General features: G+C 37.2%; 1 protein-coding gene across 1 annotated transcript in view; it reads left to right on the plus strand.

The window, feature by feature from the left end:
• The window catches only part of RBM39 (RNA binding motif protein 39), a 37365-nt gene extending 18895 nt beyond the window's left edge, over window positions 1–18470 (plus strand). The window contains 9 exon segments of the mRNA XM_008569499.1: window positions 462–599; window positions 2315–2380; window positions 4829–5033; window positions 5429–5506; window positions 8993–9025; window positions 13519–13600; window positions 14705–14810; window positions 17321–17399; window positions 17489–18470. Coding sequence (XP_008567721.1) covers window positions 462–599; window positions 2315–2380; window positions 4829–5033; window positions 5429–5506; window positions 8993–9025; window positions 13519–13600; window positions 14705–14810; window positions 17321–17399; window positions 17489–17589 — 888 coding nt within the window. The 3' untranslated portion in view covers window positions 17590–18470.
• The last annotated feature ends 664 nt before the right edge of the window (window positions 18471–19134 follow it).

Genomic DNA, 19134 nt, shown 5'->3' on the forward strand with positions numbered 1-19134 from the left:
AAAACTTATTCCAAAATCGTTTTTATTGTGGTAAAATTAAATACAACATAAAATTTGGCCTTTTAGCCATTACGTGTACAAGTCAGTGCCATTAATTATATTCTCAGTGTTACACAGTCCTCTCCACTATCATCTCCAGAACTTTTTCATCATCCCAAACAGAAACTACCCATTAAGTCATTCATCAACTACCCATCCTTTCCTCACCCTAGCCTTTGATAATCTCTAATTTACATTCTGTCTCTCTGAATTTGCCTATTCTAGATGCCTCCTATAATGGGATTTATGTAATATTTGTCCCTTTGTGTCTGACTTACTCACATAGAATAATAGTTTCATGTCTCTAATTTTTAGCATCATTTGTCATTAAGAAAACCTAAGGTGTTAATGGGGTTTTAGTCTTTTTAAACTGATTTGGATTAGTGCTCTGAGATGTTCATTTTGTCTGATTTTACCTGTAGGCAGAAAAAAACAGAGCTGCGGCAATGGCAAACAATTTGCAAAAGGGAAGTGCTGGACCTATGAGGCTTTATGTTGGCTCATTACACTTTAATATAACTGAAGATATGCTTCGGGGGATCTTTGAACCTTTTGGAAGGGTAGGTCCAAGTTCTTCAGTGGATTGTTAGTAGGTTTGTGAAACAAATAAACGAATAAAACTATAATAATTTCTGTATATGTGCTTAGTTATGTTTCTATGGGATTAATATTGAGTGGAGGCAGTGGTTTTGTAAAGTTTTCATAACTAACTTATTTTTATTTTTTTAAGTTTTTTTATTTTTTTTTTTACATTCTAAGCTGTGGTTGCTGAGCAGTTGAGGTAGAGGTGGAGAAGGGAAGGGCAAAGGAAATATGGTGGGAGAAGGAGGAAAAGGGTGGGGCATGGTTGAGGCCCATAGCACCACCCTCATTCTTGCAGGGGAGACCAGGGGGCTTCCAGTGGTGGCTCACTGGTTGTCACTTGTCTGGTTGCAGGTGTGTGACAAATTTTAGATTTAGATAGATCATTTGAAAGAGAATCTGTTGAAGTATTTATAATGCCACAATTAAATGTACAATGGGTATTAGAATCAAAGTGTTTTAAAAATCATTGAGTGAAAAAGTCTTACTCTGTACTTGGAGCAAGAGTTGTTTTTTTTTTTTTTAAAGATGACCGGTAAGGGGATTTTAACCCTTGACTTGGTGTTGTCAGCACCACGCTCACCCAGTGAGCTAACTGGCCATCCCTATATAGGGATCTGAATCCGTGGCCTTGGTGTTTTCAGCACTGCACTCTCCCAAGTGAGCCACGGGCCGGCCCATGGAGCAAGAGTTTTACTTGGGTTGTTTTGGAGACTTTTTTCTTCTTTTTTTTCTTATTGAAATTTTAGGAGTATGTAGAGATAATTGAGGAATCAAATTGTTTCTGTTCAACTGGTTCTTAATTTATAATAGACATTGTATTTTGGAATAAATGTTAATGGTAGACTGCTCTGGTTTAAAAGATTGTGCAGCGCAGAATAAAAATCTTGATTCCTTCTGTATTTTGTCCACTGGTGGTCTACAAATTTCCCTTGGATAATGCTTTTTACAATTTTCTTTCACAACCTCACTCAATCCCTTTATTGAACCACCAGAGTGTCAATAATGGTAAAAGTTAGGGTGTTGATGTGGTTGCTTTATTTATTTGAAATACACAAACACTGCACAAATATGGGTTGCTCAGTAATCACAAAACGAATAAGCTCCTGAAACTATCTAAACATCAAGTCCAGTATATGAGTGCTCTGTTTTAATTTTTATGCCTTTTCTCTATGGACAGCTTTATTGGGATATTGTAAATGTAAGTCACAAACCAAACAGTTTACCTGTTAAAAATGAACAAGTCAGTCGTTTTTAGTATGTTCACAGTGTTGTGCAGTTATCACTACATCTAGTATTGTTTTTAATTATTCTAACGTTTTTTACAGTTTACTATGTCTGGTATAATTGAGAATTAATGTTTGGTGTTTTAAGCATAATGGAAAAGAAACAAAGTTGTTGATTTGTTTTTAACTCCTGAATGGGTTTTACAAAGGACTTCTGATTTTAAGTGGTTTGTTTTTGAACTAAATGACAATCTTAGTTCAATTTTTTCCGTGCTCCCCAGTGTATAACTTCTTGCGTGGAAAGTTTCTAGGCATTCAGAAAATTATTTTGCGATAGGGAGTTGTCATTAAGTTTTCAGTTCTTTTTTTGAGGGGAGGAGGTTTTTCTAGATTTTTCAGACCCTGTCAAGTAATAAAATACTTACGCTCCTCTTGATTTATATAATACATATGCTTTTCAATTTTAGATTGAAAGTATCCAGCTCATGATGGATAGTGAAACAGGTCGATCCAAGGGATATGGATTTATTACAGTAAGTACCATGATTATAACATTATGACTTAAAATTTTTTGACCTAAGCAGCATAATAAAACTACATTTTTTTTTTCCTTTTTTGTCTTTTTTCGTGACCGGTAACGGGATCACAACTCTCGGTGTCGCGCCCGCACTGCGCTCAACCAGTGAGTGGACTGGTCTCTATATGGGATCCGAACCCTCGGCAGGAGTGCTGCTGCGCTCCCAAGCGCCGCACTCTACCGAGTGCGCCACTGGGCCGGCCCATAAAACTACATTTGTTACTGATTATGGGGAAGGAGGCATACTTAATATTTTCAAGTGATTTTGATAAATTTGCAGATAGTAGCCATTTGTTAGTAAGCAGTGTTCACCAAATCTGAAAGTTCAACCACTTTCCTTATTATCCTGTACTATCTCCGTTGTTTATATATGGTCAGTTTGCTTAGCCAGCTCTTCATATAATTGAAGGTTTTACTTCAGTTTCTGACTCTCACACATTTTTATGAGCTAAATAAATGTCTTTTGGCATTCTGTTTTACTTAAAAATCCTTTTTGTGTGTTCATACTTCACAACCAAGACCAGAATTGTTTTTGGCTAACCATGGCAGCCCAGGGTTATGAGGTAGCAAATGGAATAATTGTGAACGTATGCCACTTTTGAAAGTGAAATTTTTAAGTGCTATTTCATGATCATGATAAATATTGTTTTGTTATCCAAATACACGCTAACAATTTTTCAAATGTATGATGTTATGTTATAACCTCTTAAGTTCCTGGAAATAGATAATATTTTTGGTTTAAAATACATAGGACTAAATTTTAATCAGGAAATTACAGTTGTCTTTTATCTAGATTTCACTAAAATGTAAGCCTGTTGCTGTGGTCATAGAGAATCTGTTAAAATTATTGGTCACTGGGCTTTTATCTATGTTAGTGTACTGGTGAGAGAAAAGTTAATAAAATGTCACACACCAACATTTTATTTCGTTTCTAATAACATTAGTGTGGTTATTTTCTTCTTTTTTTTTTTCCTCCTTCCAAAAAAAGCAATTGTATTCAGGGAGTATGTTTAAACCAAAATAAGAAAAGTTAATAAAATGTCACACACCAACATTTTATTTCGTTTCTAATAACATTAGTGTGGTTATTTTCTTCTTTTTTTTTTTTCCTCCTTCCAAAAAAAGCAATTGTATTCAGGGAGTATGTTTAAACCAAAATTTTACATGTAATGTATATTAAATTGAGCACTGCATTGTAATTATTTACCATAAAACTTTTAATATTTTATTTTATTTATTTTTTTTCCTTTAAATTTTTATTTTGTCAGTATACAATGTGGTTGATTATTATGGCCCGTCACGGAAACCTCCCTCCCTCCTCCCTCTCCCCGCTTCCACCTAGGAATGTCCTTTCCGTTTGCTTGTTGAAACAACTTCGAAGAAAATTGTAGTTGTTATATCTTCTCCACCCCCCCCAAAAAAAAACTTTTAATATTTTATATGGTTGGATTATATAGAGTATTTGGTCAGTGGGCACGTTTTTATTGGAAGACTTAATTTTCCTAAAGGATGATGAACTGCTGTGACATGTCATCTACTGTGACGTAGGTGTCATCTACTGTGCCAGTGATCTGTATATAATATCTGCACTTGTTCCCATCTCAATAATAGGTTCAAAAAGGACAAAATAATAATAATAATAATAATAATAGGAAGCTTTTGACATTTTTTTGTTTGGGGGGGTTGTGTGTGTGTGTGTTTTGGTTGGCAGGCTGGTGCCGCAGATCCAAACCCTTGATTTTGGTGTTAATCTGTACCACGCATTCTCAAGTGAGCTAACTGGACAGCCCCAGAAAATTTTAAACACTTAAACGTTTTGATGTAAGATTAAGCTATGGAATGGGTGATGATATATTCCTTTCCTTCATCAAATTAAAACTAGAATTGTGTGGAAGGATTATAATACTTGAAAAATTACTTTTCACGTTTGGTTGTTATGATCCCATATTCCCAAATATAAAAGGTCATTACTTGGTAATATCTTTTCTTTCTTTTAAAACACCACATCAGGGGCCGGCCCGTGGCTCACTCGGGAGAGTGTGGTGCTGATAACACCAAGGCCACGGGTTCGGATCCCATATAGGGATGGCTGGTTGCTCACTGGGTGAGCGTGGTGCTGACAACACCAAGTCAAGGGTTAAGATCCCCTTACCGGTCATCTTTTAAAAAAATAAAAAAATAAAAAAAAAATAAAACACCACATCAGCAAATCTAATTTGCATGAGCTTATGGTCTGATCATGTAGGTTATATTACTTAAAACTTGAAATTTCTACTTTATCATCCACCCAGTAGTAATAAATGTTTAAATGTGCTAGACTGTTTAACAAGTAAATATTTTCTTACCTTAGGTATATTTATAAACTAATAAACTATACTTCTTTTTTCCTCTCTCTATACTATAGTTTTCTGACTCAGAATGTGCCAAAAAGGCATTGGAACAGCTTAATGGATTTGAACTAGCAGGAAGACCAATGAAAGTTGGTCATGTTACTGAACGTACTGATGCTTCCAGTGCTAGTTCATTTTTGGACAGTGATGAATTGGAAAGGACTGGAATTGACTTGGGAACTACTGGTCGTCTCCAATTAATGGCAAGACTTGCAGAGGGTAAGTTTTTCCTGCTGTTATGAATGATTTATTGTGGGTATAGTGGTGAAAAGGAAAGGTAACGATGCAAACTAAGGAATGGGAAAAGATTTTTTAAAATTTTAGAGTGGGTGTTATCTTTTGGCAACAAAATGTAGTTTCATAAATGAAGTACCTTGCATATTAAAGTTGTAGTGGAACCTGTATTATGGTGTGTTTTGAGTACCAAAGCATAAGTTATAGGATTCCTTTTGCTTTCTGTAATATATGTTATCCCCATTCTAAGGAATAAATTTACTTGCAGCCGTTATACCTTGTTCTCCTTTTAATTTAGTGAGGTGACTGGTAGCAAGCACACAGAAAAGTGGTTTCTCTGCTCTTAACAGAGTAAGTACTTTAGGCCTATTCTTTTACAGGTACAGGTTTGCAAATTCCACCAGCAGCTCAGCAAGCTCTACAAATGAGTGGCTCTTTGGCATTTGGTGCTGTGGCAGGTAGGAATTGAATCTTTTCTAATCTGAAATCATTGTTTTCATCTAATTCGAAAATTTGCCAAATTTTTGCATTTAAAAGGACTCACTGAGAATTCAATTCATAAGTACTTTTAGCCTATAAATTCCTAGACGTCATATAAGCAAGTAGAGATATAGAATAGAATTATCCACTGATCAAAATAAGCGGTTAGGATGTTTTTGAACCTGCACCCTAATTTTTAGTTGAAACTGACATAAGTGTAGGTCTTTTTATTTTATTTTATTTTTTTAATAAAGATGACTCTAAGGGGATCTTAACCCTTGACTTGGTGTTGTCAGCACCATGCTCTCCGAAGTGAGCCAATTGGCCCTTCCTATCTAGGGATCCGAACCTGTGGCCTTGGTGTTATCAGCACCACACTCTACCAAGAGAAGTATGGGACAGCCCTGGGTCTTTTTAAATATATCAGTTTTACTGAGGATCATAAGGTTTATATTGTTTGAAATAAAAAATGTTTTTTTGTTTTGTTTAAGTTTAGAAAACATTCAGAAGCACTTAAATCAAGCTTTATTTAAAACAATTGCAGTAGAAAGCGTGCGGAGAAAACTGCTTTTCTAAGTAGTTGAGTTGGGAAGTGAAATCTTTAGGGCAGGAAGAGAGGGGAGAATGGACAAACCTAACCTTGAAGGGTTCGGTTCATGAATGTTGATTTCCCCTTCTTTTGAGGCTTGATTTAGTTACCTGAAATTTGATATTTATGAGCCTTGACATTGACCCAAATTTAGGAGATAGGGTAGGATTTAATTTTGAAATGTCAAAGACATGTTTTTGAACATGTTAGGGGAGAAATCATTTGTATTTGGACCTTGGATGACAGGAAACCCTTACCCCAGGGAAGTATGGCAATTTCTGTTCTTGTATGTATCTATGTACAAAAGGTCTATGTGGTTGCTTCATTATTTCCTTTAGGATCGAAAACTCTTCTAATTAAAGGAGAGGATCATTTCTGCTTTTATATTATTATTTGTTAAGAAGAGGGGTCTTTCAATGTTTCTCTTCTTAGTGGATTTCCAAAAGAGTGTATTTTTAGAAAACCTGCCTGTGGTTTCCTCTTTCCTTTCAAACTGTATGACCTGTCTTACAACTGTGCCACTGAATCCTTATAAAAATAAAAATGATAGGGCTGATAGCTCACTTTGTTAAAGTTCAGCTTCATGAGTTCATTTCCCCCTACTTGCCAGCTGCCACCCCCCCCCCAAAAAAAAAGAATAAAAATTATAAGACTTAAGGCATTTCTTTAACAGTCATTTCATGACCTTCAAAATGTCTCTAAGTTATTCCTTTGGTTTAGTACATTATTTAATTTGGCTTTTAAAATAAGTATTAGCAGTGTAATTCTTTACAGTGAGTGGTCATAGACTGTCACTTGCTGTAATCAAAAATGTTTAAGTAAACTGAGCACTTACGGAAATACACCCTATTCTTATGGTTTGAAAAGTTATTTTATCTGAAAACTGTCTCCCTGTATTGCTTCCCATGCTTCAGGTCATTCTTTAATGATCTAGAAAATGTTTGATTGTTCACAATACTCTAGGTATTCCCCTAGGGGCTGGTGAAAAAGATTTGTTCCCTGCCTTCAGGGAATTGATACAGTGGTATAGGAGTCATTTCTAAACAGTGTTGTTATACCCTGTATGCTGTATCAAATATGTGGATTTGGTCTTTATAACCAGTATGTTCAGCTCGTTGGAAATTTTTCGATGTTAAACACTGTTAGTATCAGCCATTATCTCTCCTATGATGTGTGACTGCACCTTCCCTTTTTATTCACTGTGTAGTTTATATTAAGTTTGGCTGATTGTGATCAAATAAATTCTAAAGGTCCATATGGATTGCTGAAAATAAGCATTACCTTTAGTTATTTATGTACTTGTATTTCCTTTTTTAGTGTTTATTGAGGTGATTGTAAATGTTGATTGTTTTCTTAGATTTCCTGTAAATTGCTACTGTGTTAATAATCAGTACTCAATTTTCAGGCAAACATTGTGTAACTGGATACTTTTCTCCAGATTGTCACAATTAAAACCTTACCTATATCCATACTTCTTTATTCTTTATTCTTTAGTAGACCCCTTTAAGTGTAGCTTAGAGTCTTTATCTTTATGAAACCCATTCTTTGTTTCCTAATTTGTACCAAATGACATGAAAAATCATTCTTGGAATTATGATTTGGATTGATAAACATTTAAAATAGCATGGATTTCTGATATCTACATTTTTTCCCATTTTAGGGAAAAAAAAAAGACAAATTGTGTTATTTAAAGTTTATTGACAGTGTTCCTATGGTCATATTTTCAAGTTCCTTCAATATACACCAATTACATTTCTTCAGCACACTGAGATGTAATTTTGAGCACCTAGGATCCAGTTATATCCTAGTATAACTTGGGCTACACATACGTTTACATTTTTGCCCATGTTTTATGATAATTTTCTGTCCCCAGCAAGAAACCCTTATAGTAATAAACTGTTGCAGTTTATTCACATTATAATGAAAATTAGGTTACTGAATCTAAACAATTTCTATGTGGTATATTTCTGAGCTTCAAGGTAGCTTTACATACAGCACTGTGGTATTTTCTTTATTATTCAGACTTCCTGCTGTTTCATTCCCTAGCAACTTTCTAATACGATGTCTTCCACTGCAGAAATGCTAATAAGAGAAAATATATTTGTAAAAAATCCGCATTTTTATTTTTAATACTGATACAGATGTTTTATTTACCTTGCATTATGAAGATTGTAAATGGAAACCCCCACAGATCGTATACCTGCTCTATTAAGTTTTCAGATTAGGCCAGGAAAACTTAACCTTAATCAAATTGTAACCTTCTGGGCTACACTTGACAAGTTAAGTCTTATAAGCACTTAAAAAATAATATATACATATTGTGAGAATGATGTCTTTCCCAGTGGTTATGTTCCTACTAAATTGGGAGCTTGTTGAATGTGTTTACAGCTTTTTGATGTGTACTATTGCATAGTGTTGCAGTGTTTACTGTTTTATAACCTTTTAAAGTATTAAATGCTTACTGCCACTGATAAAGATAAATAAATACTAGGTTTTCTCAAGTACTTGGAATTGAATTCTCAAGATCAGGGTTTTTCATGCATTTTCTGACCGGTGTGCTCCCCTTTCCCCATTTCCCATTATTCCCAACTGAAGAGTAGGATAGTGGAATGAATTTGAGATGTGGAAGAGTATTTAGAATAGGGAGAGAGAGGCATTAAGTAAGTTTTCTAGGGTAAGAAGGGGGGGGGAAAGGCCCCAAAGCCTTGTCAATGAGGAATGGGGAAGGAGGTTTTGCTGCCAGGTTTTACTAAGCTCATTATAATAAACCCTGCTGCTGTAGTCCTCTTTTATTAATGCTTTCCTGACATTTACCCTGTTAGTTGAGGCTCTTCATTGTTCCTGCACTGAGCTGTAGAATTCTCTTTTGTTATAGATTTGCAAACAAGACTTTCCCAACAGACTGAAGGTGAGTTGAACTGTTTATGTTTTTATTTTTGTCTTTGAAATAGAATTAAATGTAGTGAGACATATTTGTCCATATTTATCTTGTTATAGTATTTTGGGCCTAGTTTTGACAGAATGGTACATAGTGTTATATACATACTGAGTTATCTATATTTCAGAAGATCCAACCCAAATTATTAATGGACAAAGAAAATCCCTGTCTAATTAATTAATTAATTAATTAATTAAATTTAATTTATCTGTCTATCTGTGTATCTATCTGTTTATCTCTATTTATTTGGTTTAGCTTGCTTGAAGTTTTCAGACTTGTATTTGTTTCATATGTGTTCTTAGTGTTGATAAGTTTTATATAGAAGTTAGAAAATGAAATATTCTCGGGCCGGCCTGGTGGCGCACTGGAGAGTGTGGCGGTGCTCCCGCCGAGGGTTCGGATCCCATGTGGAGACCGGTTCCCACTCTGGCTGAGCGCGGTGCGGGCGCAACACCGAGGGTTGCGATCCCGTTGCCGGTCCCTGGTACGGGCATGACACCGAGGGTTGCGATCCTGTTACCGGTCAGTAAAAAAGACAAAAAGGAAAAAAAGAAAGAAAATGAAATATTCTCTTGTCATTGTAGTAGACAAGTCTCTCAGAACGTGGAAACAGTGAGTGGACTTATATGGTTAGGAATCACAGTGCAAGACTGACCTTTTTTTTTTGGTTAAGAAATGAGAAGAGATTTATCCAGACCTAAATTCCATGCACATTTCAGAGATTAAAACAGTTTATACAGTAGGCTGCAATTTCCTTTTTTTTTTCTGACCAGTAAGGGGATAGCAACTCTCAGCATGGTGTTGTCTGCACCATGCTCAGCCAGTGAGCGCACCGGCCATCCCTATATAGGATCTGAACCCACGGCCTTGGTGCTATGAGTGCCACACTCTCCAGAGTGAGCCACGGGGTTGGCCCAGTTTCCAAGTAAATAATTACCAAGTAAATTATCTCTGCCACTTGACATACAAGAGCATTTTGCTGTTGTGAAAATGATACTTCTGTAGGGCTATGCTTCAGGTTGTTCAGGGGAATGATTATATTGAAAAAGTTCTATGTTTCCTGATAGTCAAGAATTAAATATATTATTTTAACTTTTCCAGCAAATGAGACAGCTGTACTCAGTGCTGTTTTTGTTATGAGATTTTTACAGTAGAAAGAGGATTTTTCTTTTTCTTTTCTTTTCTTTCTTTTTTTTTTTTTAAGATGACTGGTAAGGGGATCTTAACCCTTGGCTTGGTGTTGTCAGCACCATGCTCAGCCAGTGAGCGAACCGGCCATCCCTATATAGGGATCGGAACCCATGGCCTTGGTGTTATCAGTACCGCACTCTCCCCAATGAGCCACGTGCTGGCCCCTAGAAAGTGGATTTTTCTGTTATATGCATTGATCTAGGTGGAATCCAGGATGTTTCTACAGTGCAGTTTCTTAATATTTTCTAGTGTCATAGTATATAATTACAGTAAATTTGAGAAAGTGGAAAAGTAAATTTCTCCTCAGGTATTTTAAGACCTAATTTTTCCAAGCAACAAGCAAACTTCCATGTTTTACAATTCTGTTTTAACTTTTCCCTCAATAGAATTCAACATGTTGTTTTGGCATTTTTGTTTTAACTTAAAATAAAGCTTAATGAATGAAAAATACTGAATAATCGATAGAAAATATAAAGTGGCAAAAGCACTTGTAATTTTACCTGAAAGAGTCATTCCTTTATGATGTATTTCATGCATGGTCCTAATTATTGGTTAGTGGAATATTTGTCATACTTACTCGGGTGTCCTTAATTTTAATTACCGTAATTTTAAAAAATTGAATCATAATTGATTATACATATTTTTGGGGTTCAGTGTTGACATATGTTGATCAAATCAATATTACTAGTATGTATATTGTTAGAAATTGAACTTATTCTTTATGCCCCTTGTCCAGTCTCTCCCTGTCCACCTCTCCCTCCCCCCTCCCACCACTGATAACCCTAGCTTTCTTCTCTACCTCTGAAGTAGTAATAGTTACTCTGTTGATTTGTTGCCTAGATGTTCTGTCCAATGCTGATAGTTGTGTTCAGGTCCCCCAGTATTACCATAGAGCAGCTGCTGCTTCTTTCAGTCCAGAATGGGCTTTGTGGAGAGAGACATCCTCTTCTTTCCTTTGGTCTCTCCTGGTGACTCTCCTTGTGTCAGTGCACTCAGTGGCTGGTGGACCATCTGCGTGGTGGTTGTGACATCTAGCCACTTTCACAGCAGCCATGGTTACAGTGGTGGCTGTGGTGGGCCACCCACATAGAGAGTGGCTGGTGGACCATCTGCGTGGTGGTTGTGACGTCTAGCCACTTTCACAGCAGCCATGGTTACAGTGGTGGCTGTGGTGGGCCACCCACATAGAGGTGATATGGGCATTTTCCTTGGCACTGGTGATGTGCCTGGTTGTAGGGGGGGTCCAGTCCCTGGCTCTATGCCTCAGGACTCCGGGTGGGCCCTGAGGTGCTGGCAGTGTGCCTGGTTGTGTGTGTGTGGGGGGGTCCAGTCCCCAGCTCCATGTCCTGGGCCCCCAGGCAGGGCCCCAATGTGCTGGCAGTGTGCCTGGATATGGGAGTGGGGTCTGGTCCCCAGCTCCAAACCTCGGGTTCCTGGACTGGTCCCGAGGCACTGGTGATGTGAGTGGTTGTGGGTGGGCATCCCGTCCCTGACTCCATGTCTCATGTTCCCTGGTGGACCCCAAGGTGCCGGTTGTGTGCCTGGGCCAGTACTAATTTTTTGTCCTTTGTTTACTTTTAAAACGAGGAACTTCCTGTAGGAACAAGTACCCAAGCTGTGTGGTTGAGCCAAATTGTTGCTTTCTGCTGCTTCCCTAGGGAAGGCCTTTTGTGCAGATCAGGGTTCAGTGGTTGACCCTGTAGGCACTTCTGGCTCTCCAGAGACCCGGTGCACCTGGGTTGTGCAGAAACTCCGATATGGGCCTGAGTTCTTTCATCAAACTGCACCCCATGTAATTCCACATTCCCGACCAGTCTCCTCTAAGTGGTCCTGCACCGATTGGGGGGCGGACCGGCTATCCTTGGCTGTGTCCCATTGTTCTCCCCGTGGGCCTGTCTCCCCCACTGCCCATGCTCCAAACACTTCCCATGGGATGGGCCCTGGGACGGGCCCTTGTGATGATTCACTGGCCCTGAATGGCTCCCCTATTTCAGCTGTTCTAGCTCCTCGCTCCCAAATGGGTCCATGGGAACCCCACTAGTGGTCTTGCCATCCTGGGGGCCACCAGGACCCTCCTCTCCCCTGCTGCCTCCAAGCAATGCAATCTGAAGGGCACAGCTGCAGCTTCTGCCGTTTCCTGCTCCATGTGCTCAGCAGCTCCAGCTTTAAATTGGCCATGGCCCAAAACACTCCAAGCGTTTTTTTCTTTCTCTCATTGTGGTTTCTCCTACCTTCATGAACTCTGTAGGTCTCTCCTCTTCTTCCCCTGAGCTCCAGTGGCCCCAGCTTCACTGATGTTACATTTTTATAGTTGTAAATTGGTTGATTTTTGGGAGAGTGTGACGCTGGGGACCGTCTAGTCCTCCATCCTGACTGGAACTCCTTAATTACCATAATTTCTAATGTACTGTTTTATTCTTAGCTTTGTTTGTTATGTATTGGAATGAAATTTGGTCAGATAATATGATTACGGTGAGTTCTGTAACAGCTACTGGTAATATCTTTGTAAATCACATAAAAGCACTGGAGCAACTGTCTTGGAACGTGCTCTAACTTCAAACCAGTATGTGTTTTAAATTTGAATATTACCATGTTCAGAATTTTTAAATTCTAATAATTGGTATTATAGATAATATGCTGCTCTTTTTAGTGTTTCTTCCATTGTACTTAAAAGATACAATTCTTTTCAAAATGTTAATTTGATTTCTTAATAGGACTTAATTTCCTAGGATATGAAGTCTTAAATGCTTAGATGATTTTATGCATCTTATTTTAAAAATTTAATCTGTTTATAATTAAGGTTTATATATATTTAAAAATTATATATTAATGCACAGAAACCTAAGAAATACAAAAGGGTATAGGTTTATTTGGCATTTCAAAAAATTGTATTTATCATTTCCCTCTTCTTAAGGTGTAAACTTTGGCAGTCCTGCAAAGTCAATGTTGCATTTTGTCCTTTATCGTTCTGGATTGATTTGTATTGAGATTTTATCTAATTCATTTGATTCAGATTACACATAAAGTTTAATATCCTTTCTAAAATTAGTACTTCCAAATTTCTGAATATCTTTTTTCAGTACAAGTTGCCTCAGTTTCCTGGCAACTAAAATAGGGTAGTGGTACATACTTTAGTAGTATTAAATAAAGGAAATTAGTGAAGTGAGCAAGTGACTTACACAACTGGGATGGGTTTTTTGGTTTTGGGTTATTTATCAGGGATACTCTCAGGCATTTTCCCTGAAACTCATTTCTTTCTCTCTTTTTTTTAGCTTCAGCTTTAGCTGCAGCTGCCTCCGTGCAACCACTCGCAACACAGTGTTTCCAACTGTCTAACATGTTTAATCCTCAAACGTGAGTAACCTACTTTGGTCCAGTTCAAGAGTATACTGCAAAAGTTGTAATGTTTAAGTTTTCGAAGTCAACATTTAATTCTAAATTTATTTTCATATCTTTCATATTTGAAACAATGCAACAATTTTGATTCTTTTAACATAATCCTTATGCAAATTGCTAATTATTTCTTTTGGATACATACATTTGTCAGATTGGAATTGAATTAATAGCTTTGCAGATTTTATATTTTCTGCTTATCCTAAGTTTTCTATGGAGCATGTATCAGTATTTATTTCTATCACCTGTTTATGCTTTCAAATTTTTGACTTTGAAATTTTAGGCTTTATCATACTAATAGTTAGAACATGTCCTTTAAATATTTCTTCCTTTGATTAGTGCATGGTGTATATTAGCACTAGCTAGTGATTATACCATTGATCCAGTCTCTTTTCATTGGTTTTATAAATCATATTTATAATATACAAATAAAATCTAAATGTAGGTTTTCTATGTGGTTGACTTTGATAAATTATTATTATTATTATTATTTTTTTAAAAGATGACTGGTAAGGGGATCTTAACCCTTGATTTGGTGTTGTCAGCACCACGCTCACCCAGTGAGCAAACCGGCCATCCCTATATGGGATCCGAACCCGTGGCCTTGGTGTTATCAGCACCGCACTCTCCCAAGTGAGCCACAGGCCGGCCCCGACTTTGATAAATTATATTTCATTATTGTGACTTTAATAATTTATAATATACTGTTTACATTTTTTTATATTAGTTCATGTTTTACAACAGAAAGAACCTTGGATTTTTGTTCTCTTCTCCCAACACCAAGTTTCTTTATTTTAGTTTTATCTGTGAAATTGTGGTAAATTGCTGTTATAAGTATCACTTGAGAGAGAGCAGTAAACTACTGGAATGTTAATTTTTGATTATAGAAATTCATAAACTGGGTTAGAAACAGTGTCTTATTTTTCTTTGGCCTCCTCCACCCATATCCTGTATCCTTTATCATAAGTAATTTTTTACAGATAAAGAATGCATATTTTGAATATTTTTGATAAATTTGAGAGTATATATAACATTTTATTTGAATAGTGTTTTAATTTCTTACAGAGAAGAAGAAGTTGGATGGGATACAGAGATTAAAGATGATGTTATTGAAGAATGTAATAAACATGGAGGAGTTATTCATATTTATGTTGACAAAAATTCAGCTCAGGTATTTTGATTCTTTTTTTTTTTTTTTTTTTAAGTAGAATAGGAAATCAGCATTTATTCAGGAATACCAGTGATCTGAGGAGAGATGATAGGCAAACCCATCTCTCTAGTAAACCTGAAGGAGAATGGCCAGACTAAAACCATCTCAAAGACTCAGATTTATTTACTGAGGGGGTTGAGGGACTGGAATGTGGGAATTGAAAAGGAGAGGAGAGGGGGTCAGGAACTATGGGGGCTTCAAGTAAGGAGCCAGGTGCAAGGTCTCACCAAGGCTCTGTCTGGTTTCTGTTTCCCTCCTAGATGTTATCTTAGGGTCCTGCTGGATTTTGGTGAGCTTCAGGGTGGAATCAGCCTAGCTTTATTGATGTCTTCTTTGGTTTCTCGGGATGTGGATAGTATGTCTCATGGCAAATATGCAACTCCAGGCTAACATTAATTCTTTCATGCAGGGCCAGCCCAGTGGCGCACTGCTACAGTGCGCCGCTTGGGAGCGCGGCGGCGCTCCCTCCGAGGGTTCGGATCCCACATACAGACCGGCCGCTCACTGGCTGAGCGAGGTGCGGGGGCAACACCGAGGGTTGCAGTCCCGTTGCCGGTCCCGGTCCGGTCCGGGCGCGACACTGAGGGTTGCGATCCGTTGCCGGTCACAAAAAAAGTCAAAAAAAGGGGGGAAAAAATTCTTTCATGCAACTACCTCCCTACTCTTGAGTTACTTAGTTCATGTTCTGTTTGTCACAGTGTTATTCAGCAAACTTTTCAGGGAAGGTTCTTGGATGACATACTTTCTTAATCTCTGCATATTTGCAAATGTCTTCCAGTTACCCTTCTACAGAAATAACTTGTCAGGGTATATAATTCTTGGTTCAAAATTATTTTCCCTTAAAACTCTGTAGATTTAGTTTTATTGTCTTCTGGCATATTTAAAGTTGCAAGAGAGAAATCAACCTGACTTTTGCTACTTTATATAGGTACCTTGCTTTGTCTGTCTGGATACTCAATAGAATTTTTTCTTTATCCTTTAAATTTAAAAATGTCACGAGAATGTCTAGGTGTTGCTTTCTTTTCATCAAATTTTAAAGGTACCCTGTGTGCTTTTTCCATTTGTAGATCTGGTTTGTTCTTCAACTCCGGAAAATTTTCTTCAGTTCCTTAATTACTGTTTCAGTTCCATTTATTTTGTCCTCTGTTTCAGGTATTCCTGTTATGTGTAGATTGTATCTACTGGACCCCAGTCCTCTAGGTCTTTCTTTCTTTTTTCTTGATTTCTTTTTCTTTTTTTTTCCACATTCTGTGACTTTGTTGTTTTGCATTTACTTCAGTAATTTGATTTTGTGGACAATCCAACTTGCTTGTACTTTCTATTAACTCTCTTAGCTCCCTGATGCTTTTCGAGCTCTCTGCCCATCCCTTCTCTAAGTACTGTGGATAGTTTGTTAAACTCCCTTGTTATATAATTCATAAGCCTTTCTGTAACTTCTATTTTCAGTGTTACATCTGTTTCAAGAGGAGGCATTTTCTTGAAGACTTAGCTCTGTTCCTTTTTTCTGAACTGCAGTATTATGACTTTTTCAATAACTCTTAACAGTGTAGACCAAAAACGAAGATTAAGGGAGGTGTTCTGTAGCACAGAAAATCTGATCTTTGATTGATTGATTGATTGATTTGTCTTTTTTTGTGACCAGTAAGGGGATCGTAACCCTTGGCTTGGTGGCGCCCACACCACGCTCAGCCAGTGAGCGCACCGGCCAGTCCTATATAGGATCCGAAACCGCGGCGGGAGCATCGCTGCGCTCCCAGCGCTGCACTCTCCCAAGTGCGCCACGGGGCCGGCCCCGAAAATCTGATCTTTTTTTTTTTCCTTTTTGTCTTTTTTCGTGACCGGTAATGGGATCGCAACACTCGGTGTTGTGCCCGCACCGCGCTCAGCCAGTGAGCTGGAACCGGTCTCCACATGGGATCCGAACCCTCGGCGGGAGCGCCGCTGCACTCCGAAGCGGCGCACTCTCCAGTGCGCCACTGGGCCAGCCCCTGATCTTTTAATAAACACAAAATTAGGATGTTGTTACTCTCTTCTCTGTCTTAATCATCACATATACTTGGGGGATGTTATGGTCACTGTCTTCCATTAGAGTTTTTTTTTCTGAAAGAGGTTTTAATCTACTGGCTAAATACACACCCATAAGAAAGACAATTTTCAAATAATTGAAAATTTTGACTTGGGTATCATAGAGTTCCTGGTAATGTTCAAAGCTTTCAGTGAAATCCTGGCATCTTGATTCATTTCTTTATATACTTTTATAAATCATACGGAAAAAGTACTAGTCTGGGAACATAAATAATTTTTCAGTAAAATTCTACATGTGCAGTATTAGTGGAATAAGTATGTAGAACATTTTGTGGTTATACAGCACTGAGTTTTTCTATAGGCAACTTGAATAAACTTTGAGTCCATTTTATGTACAGCAACATACTTAACCTCTTTTTTTCCTTTCCTGTCCTTTTGAATTTTAGGGCAATGTGTATGTGAAGTGCCCATCAATCGCTGCAGCTATTGCTGCTGTCAATGCATTGCATGGCAGGTGGTTTGCTGGTGAGTTGGATGGTTTTTTTTCTGAGTGTTATTAAGGTTCTAAAACTAAGTGAAGATGCTAAACCCAATGTATCTGTTTCTTTCAACAGGTAAAATGATAACAGCAGCATATGTACCTCTTCCAACTTACCACAACCTCTTTCCTGATTCTATGACAGCAACACAACTACTGGTTCCAAGTAGACGATGAAGAAAAATAGTCCCTTATGTACATAGCTTTTTTTTCTTTCATGAGAATTCATCTTGAGTTATCTTTTATTTAGATAAAAATAAAGAGGCAAGGGTCTACTGTTATTTGTATACAATTCCTGTTACCCTGAAAAAATAAAAATGTTAACAGGAAAGCAGTGTGCTCATTCTCCCTAATTAGCAAATCCCACTGTATACAAAGCTGTTCTCTTGTTCTGCCTTTCAAGATGTTCATGTAGAAAATTACATTAAGGATCTATAGGAATAGCTCTAGGGGAACAAATGTGCTTTCTGTAAAAAGGCAGACTGAGATGTAATGATGTTTTTAATGTTTCAGAAGCCTAACTTTTTACACAGCAATTACATTTCACATTTCACTAATGTTGATATTTGGCTACTGGCTTAGCAGAGGTTTCTGGAATACACATTTAGTGTATGGAAATTCAAGACAGCTAAAGGGCTGTTTGGTTAGCATTTCATCTTGCATTCTGATTAATTGGCAAGAAAGGGAGATTTCAAAATTATAATATTTCTTGATGGTATCTTTTCAATTAATGTATCTGTAAAAGTTTCTTTGTAAATACTGTGTGTTCTGGTGTGTCTTTAAGATTCCAAACAAAATGATCCCTGCATTTCCTGAAGATGTTTAGTAACAGTGTGGTGAGGAAAGCAGTCTGAGCAAGAAATAGGAAATGCAGAAATAGGTTTTGTCTGGTTGCATATAATCTTTGCTCTTTTTAAGCTCTGTGAGCTCTGAAATATATTTTTGGGTTATTTCAGTGTGTTTGACAAGACAGCTTGATATTTCTATCAAACAAATGACTTTCATATTGCAACAATCTTTGTAAGAACCACTCAAATAAAATTCTCTTTAAAAGGCCACAAGAAATCTTCATTTTTTAAGTCTTTTAAAGTCATAGAAACTTGAGAATAGTATATTAGCTTCTTTAACTTTTAGTAGTAATTTAGTACTTGCCTCTTTGGGAAAATAATTCTTAGTGTGCAGAGTCTGGGAAAACCTTTGTCCTTAAGCTGTCTCCTTTAAATTCCTTTCACTATAGCCTAGCACTGTACCTTTTACGATAACTTCAAAACTGAGGGATTTACCAAAAACAAAACCAAATATTTGCCCAGGCCTTAAACTGGGCATTCTTAGTCTCTTGTGTGGTTTGGCATCTTTGTGAAAAAATGCTTCACTTTTTAAAGGTAATTACTAAACAAAATGGCATAAGTTCAAATGGATTTCCCAAATTTATTTAGTTGCGTATGTTTACTATATTTAGGGATTCTGTGCTATCATATTAGTTGGGCAGTGCACCTTTAGCATTTATAGTCTGAACTCACATCTTCAACTTTTGTATTTTTGTTAGATCTTTGGGTTGGCAGTGTTGATCCTAATGGCACGTTACCTTCAAATATTTACTGCCTTACCTGCTTATTTTCATTTCTGTTGTATTGATTTTTTAGCATCGAGGCACAAGTTCTATACGTTTATTCAGTTATCAAACAAGTTGATTATTCAGTATGAGTTTGGCAGCATCTCAAT

The sequence above is a fragment of the Galeopterus variegatus genome, unplaced genomic scaffold, assembly GCF_000696425.1.
Source record: "Galeopterus variegatus unplaced genomic scaffold, G_variegatus-3.0.2 Scaffold3, whole genome shotgun sequence".
In the NCBI taxonomy this organism is placed as follows: domain Eukaryota; kingdom Metazoa; phylum Chordata; class Mammalia; order Dermoptera; family Cynocephalidae; genus Galeopterus; species Galeopterus variegatus.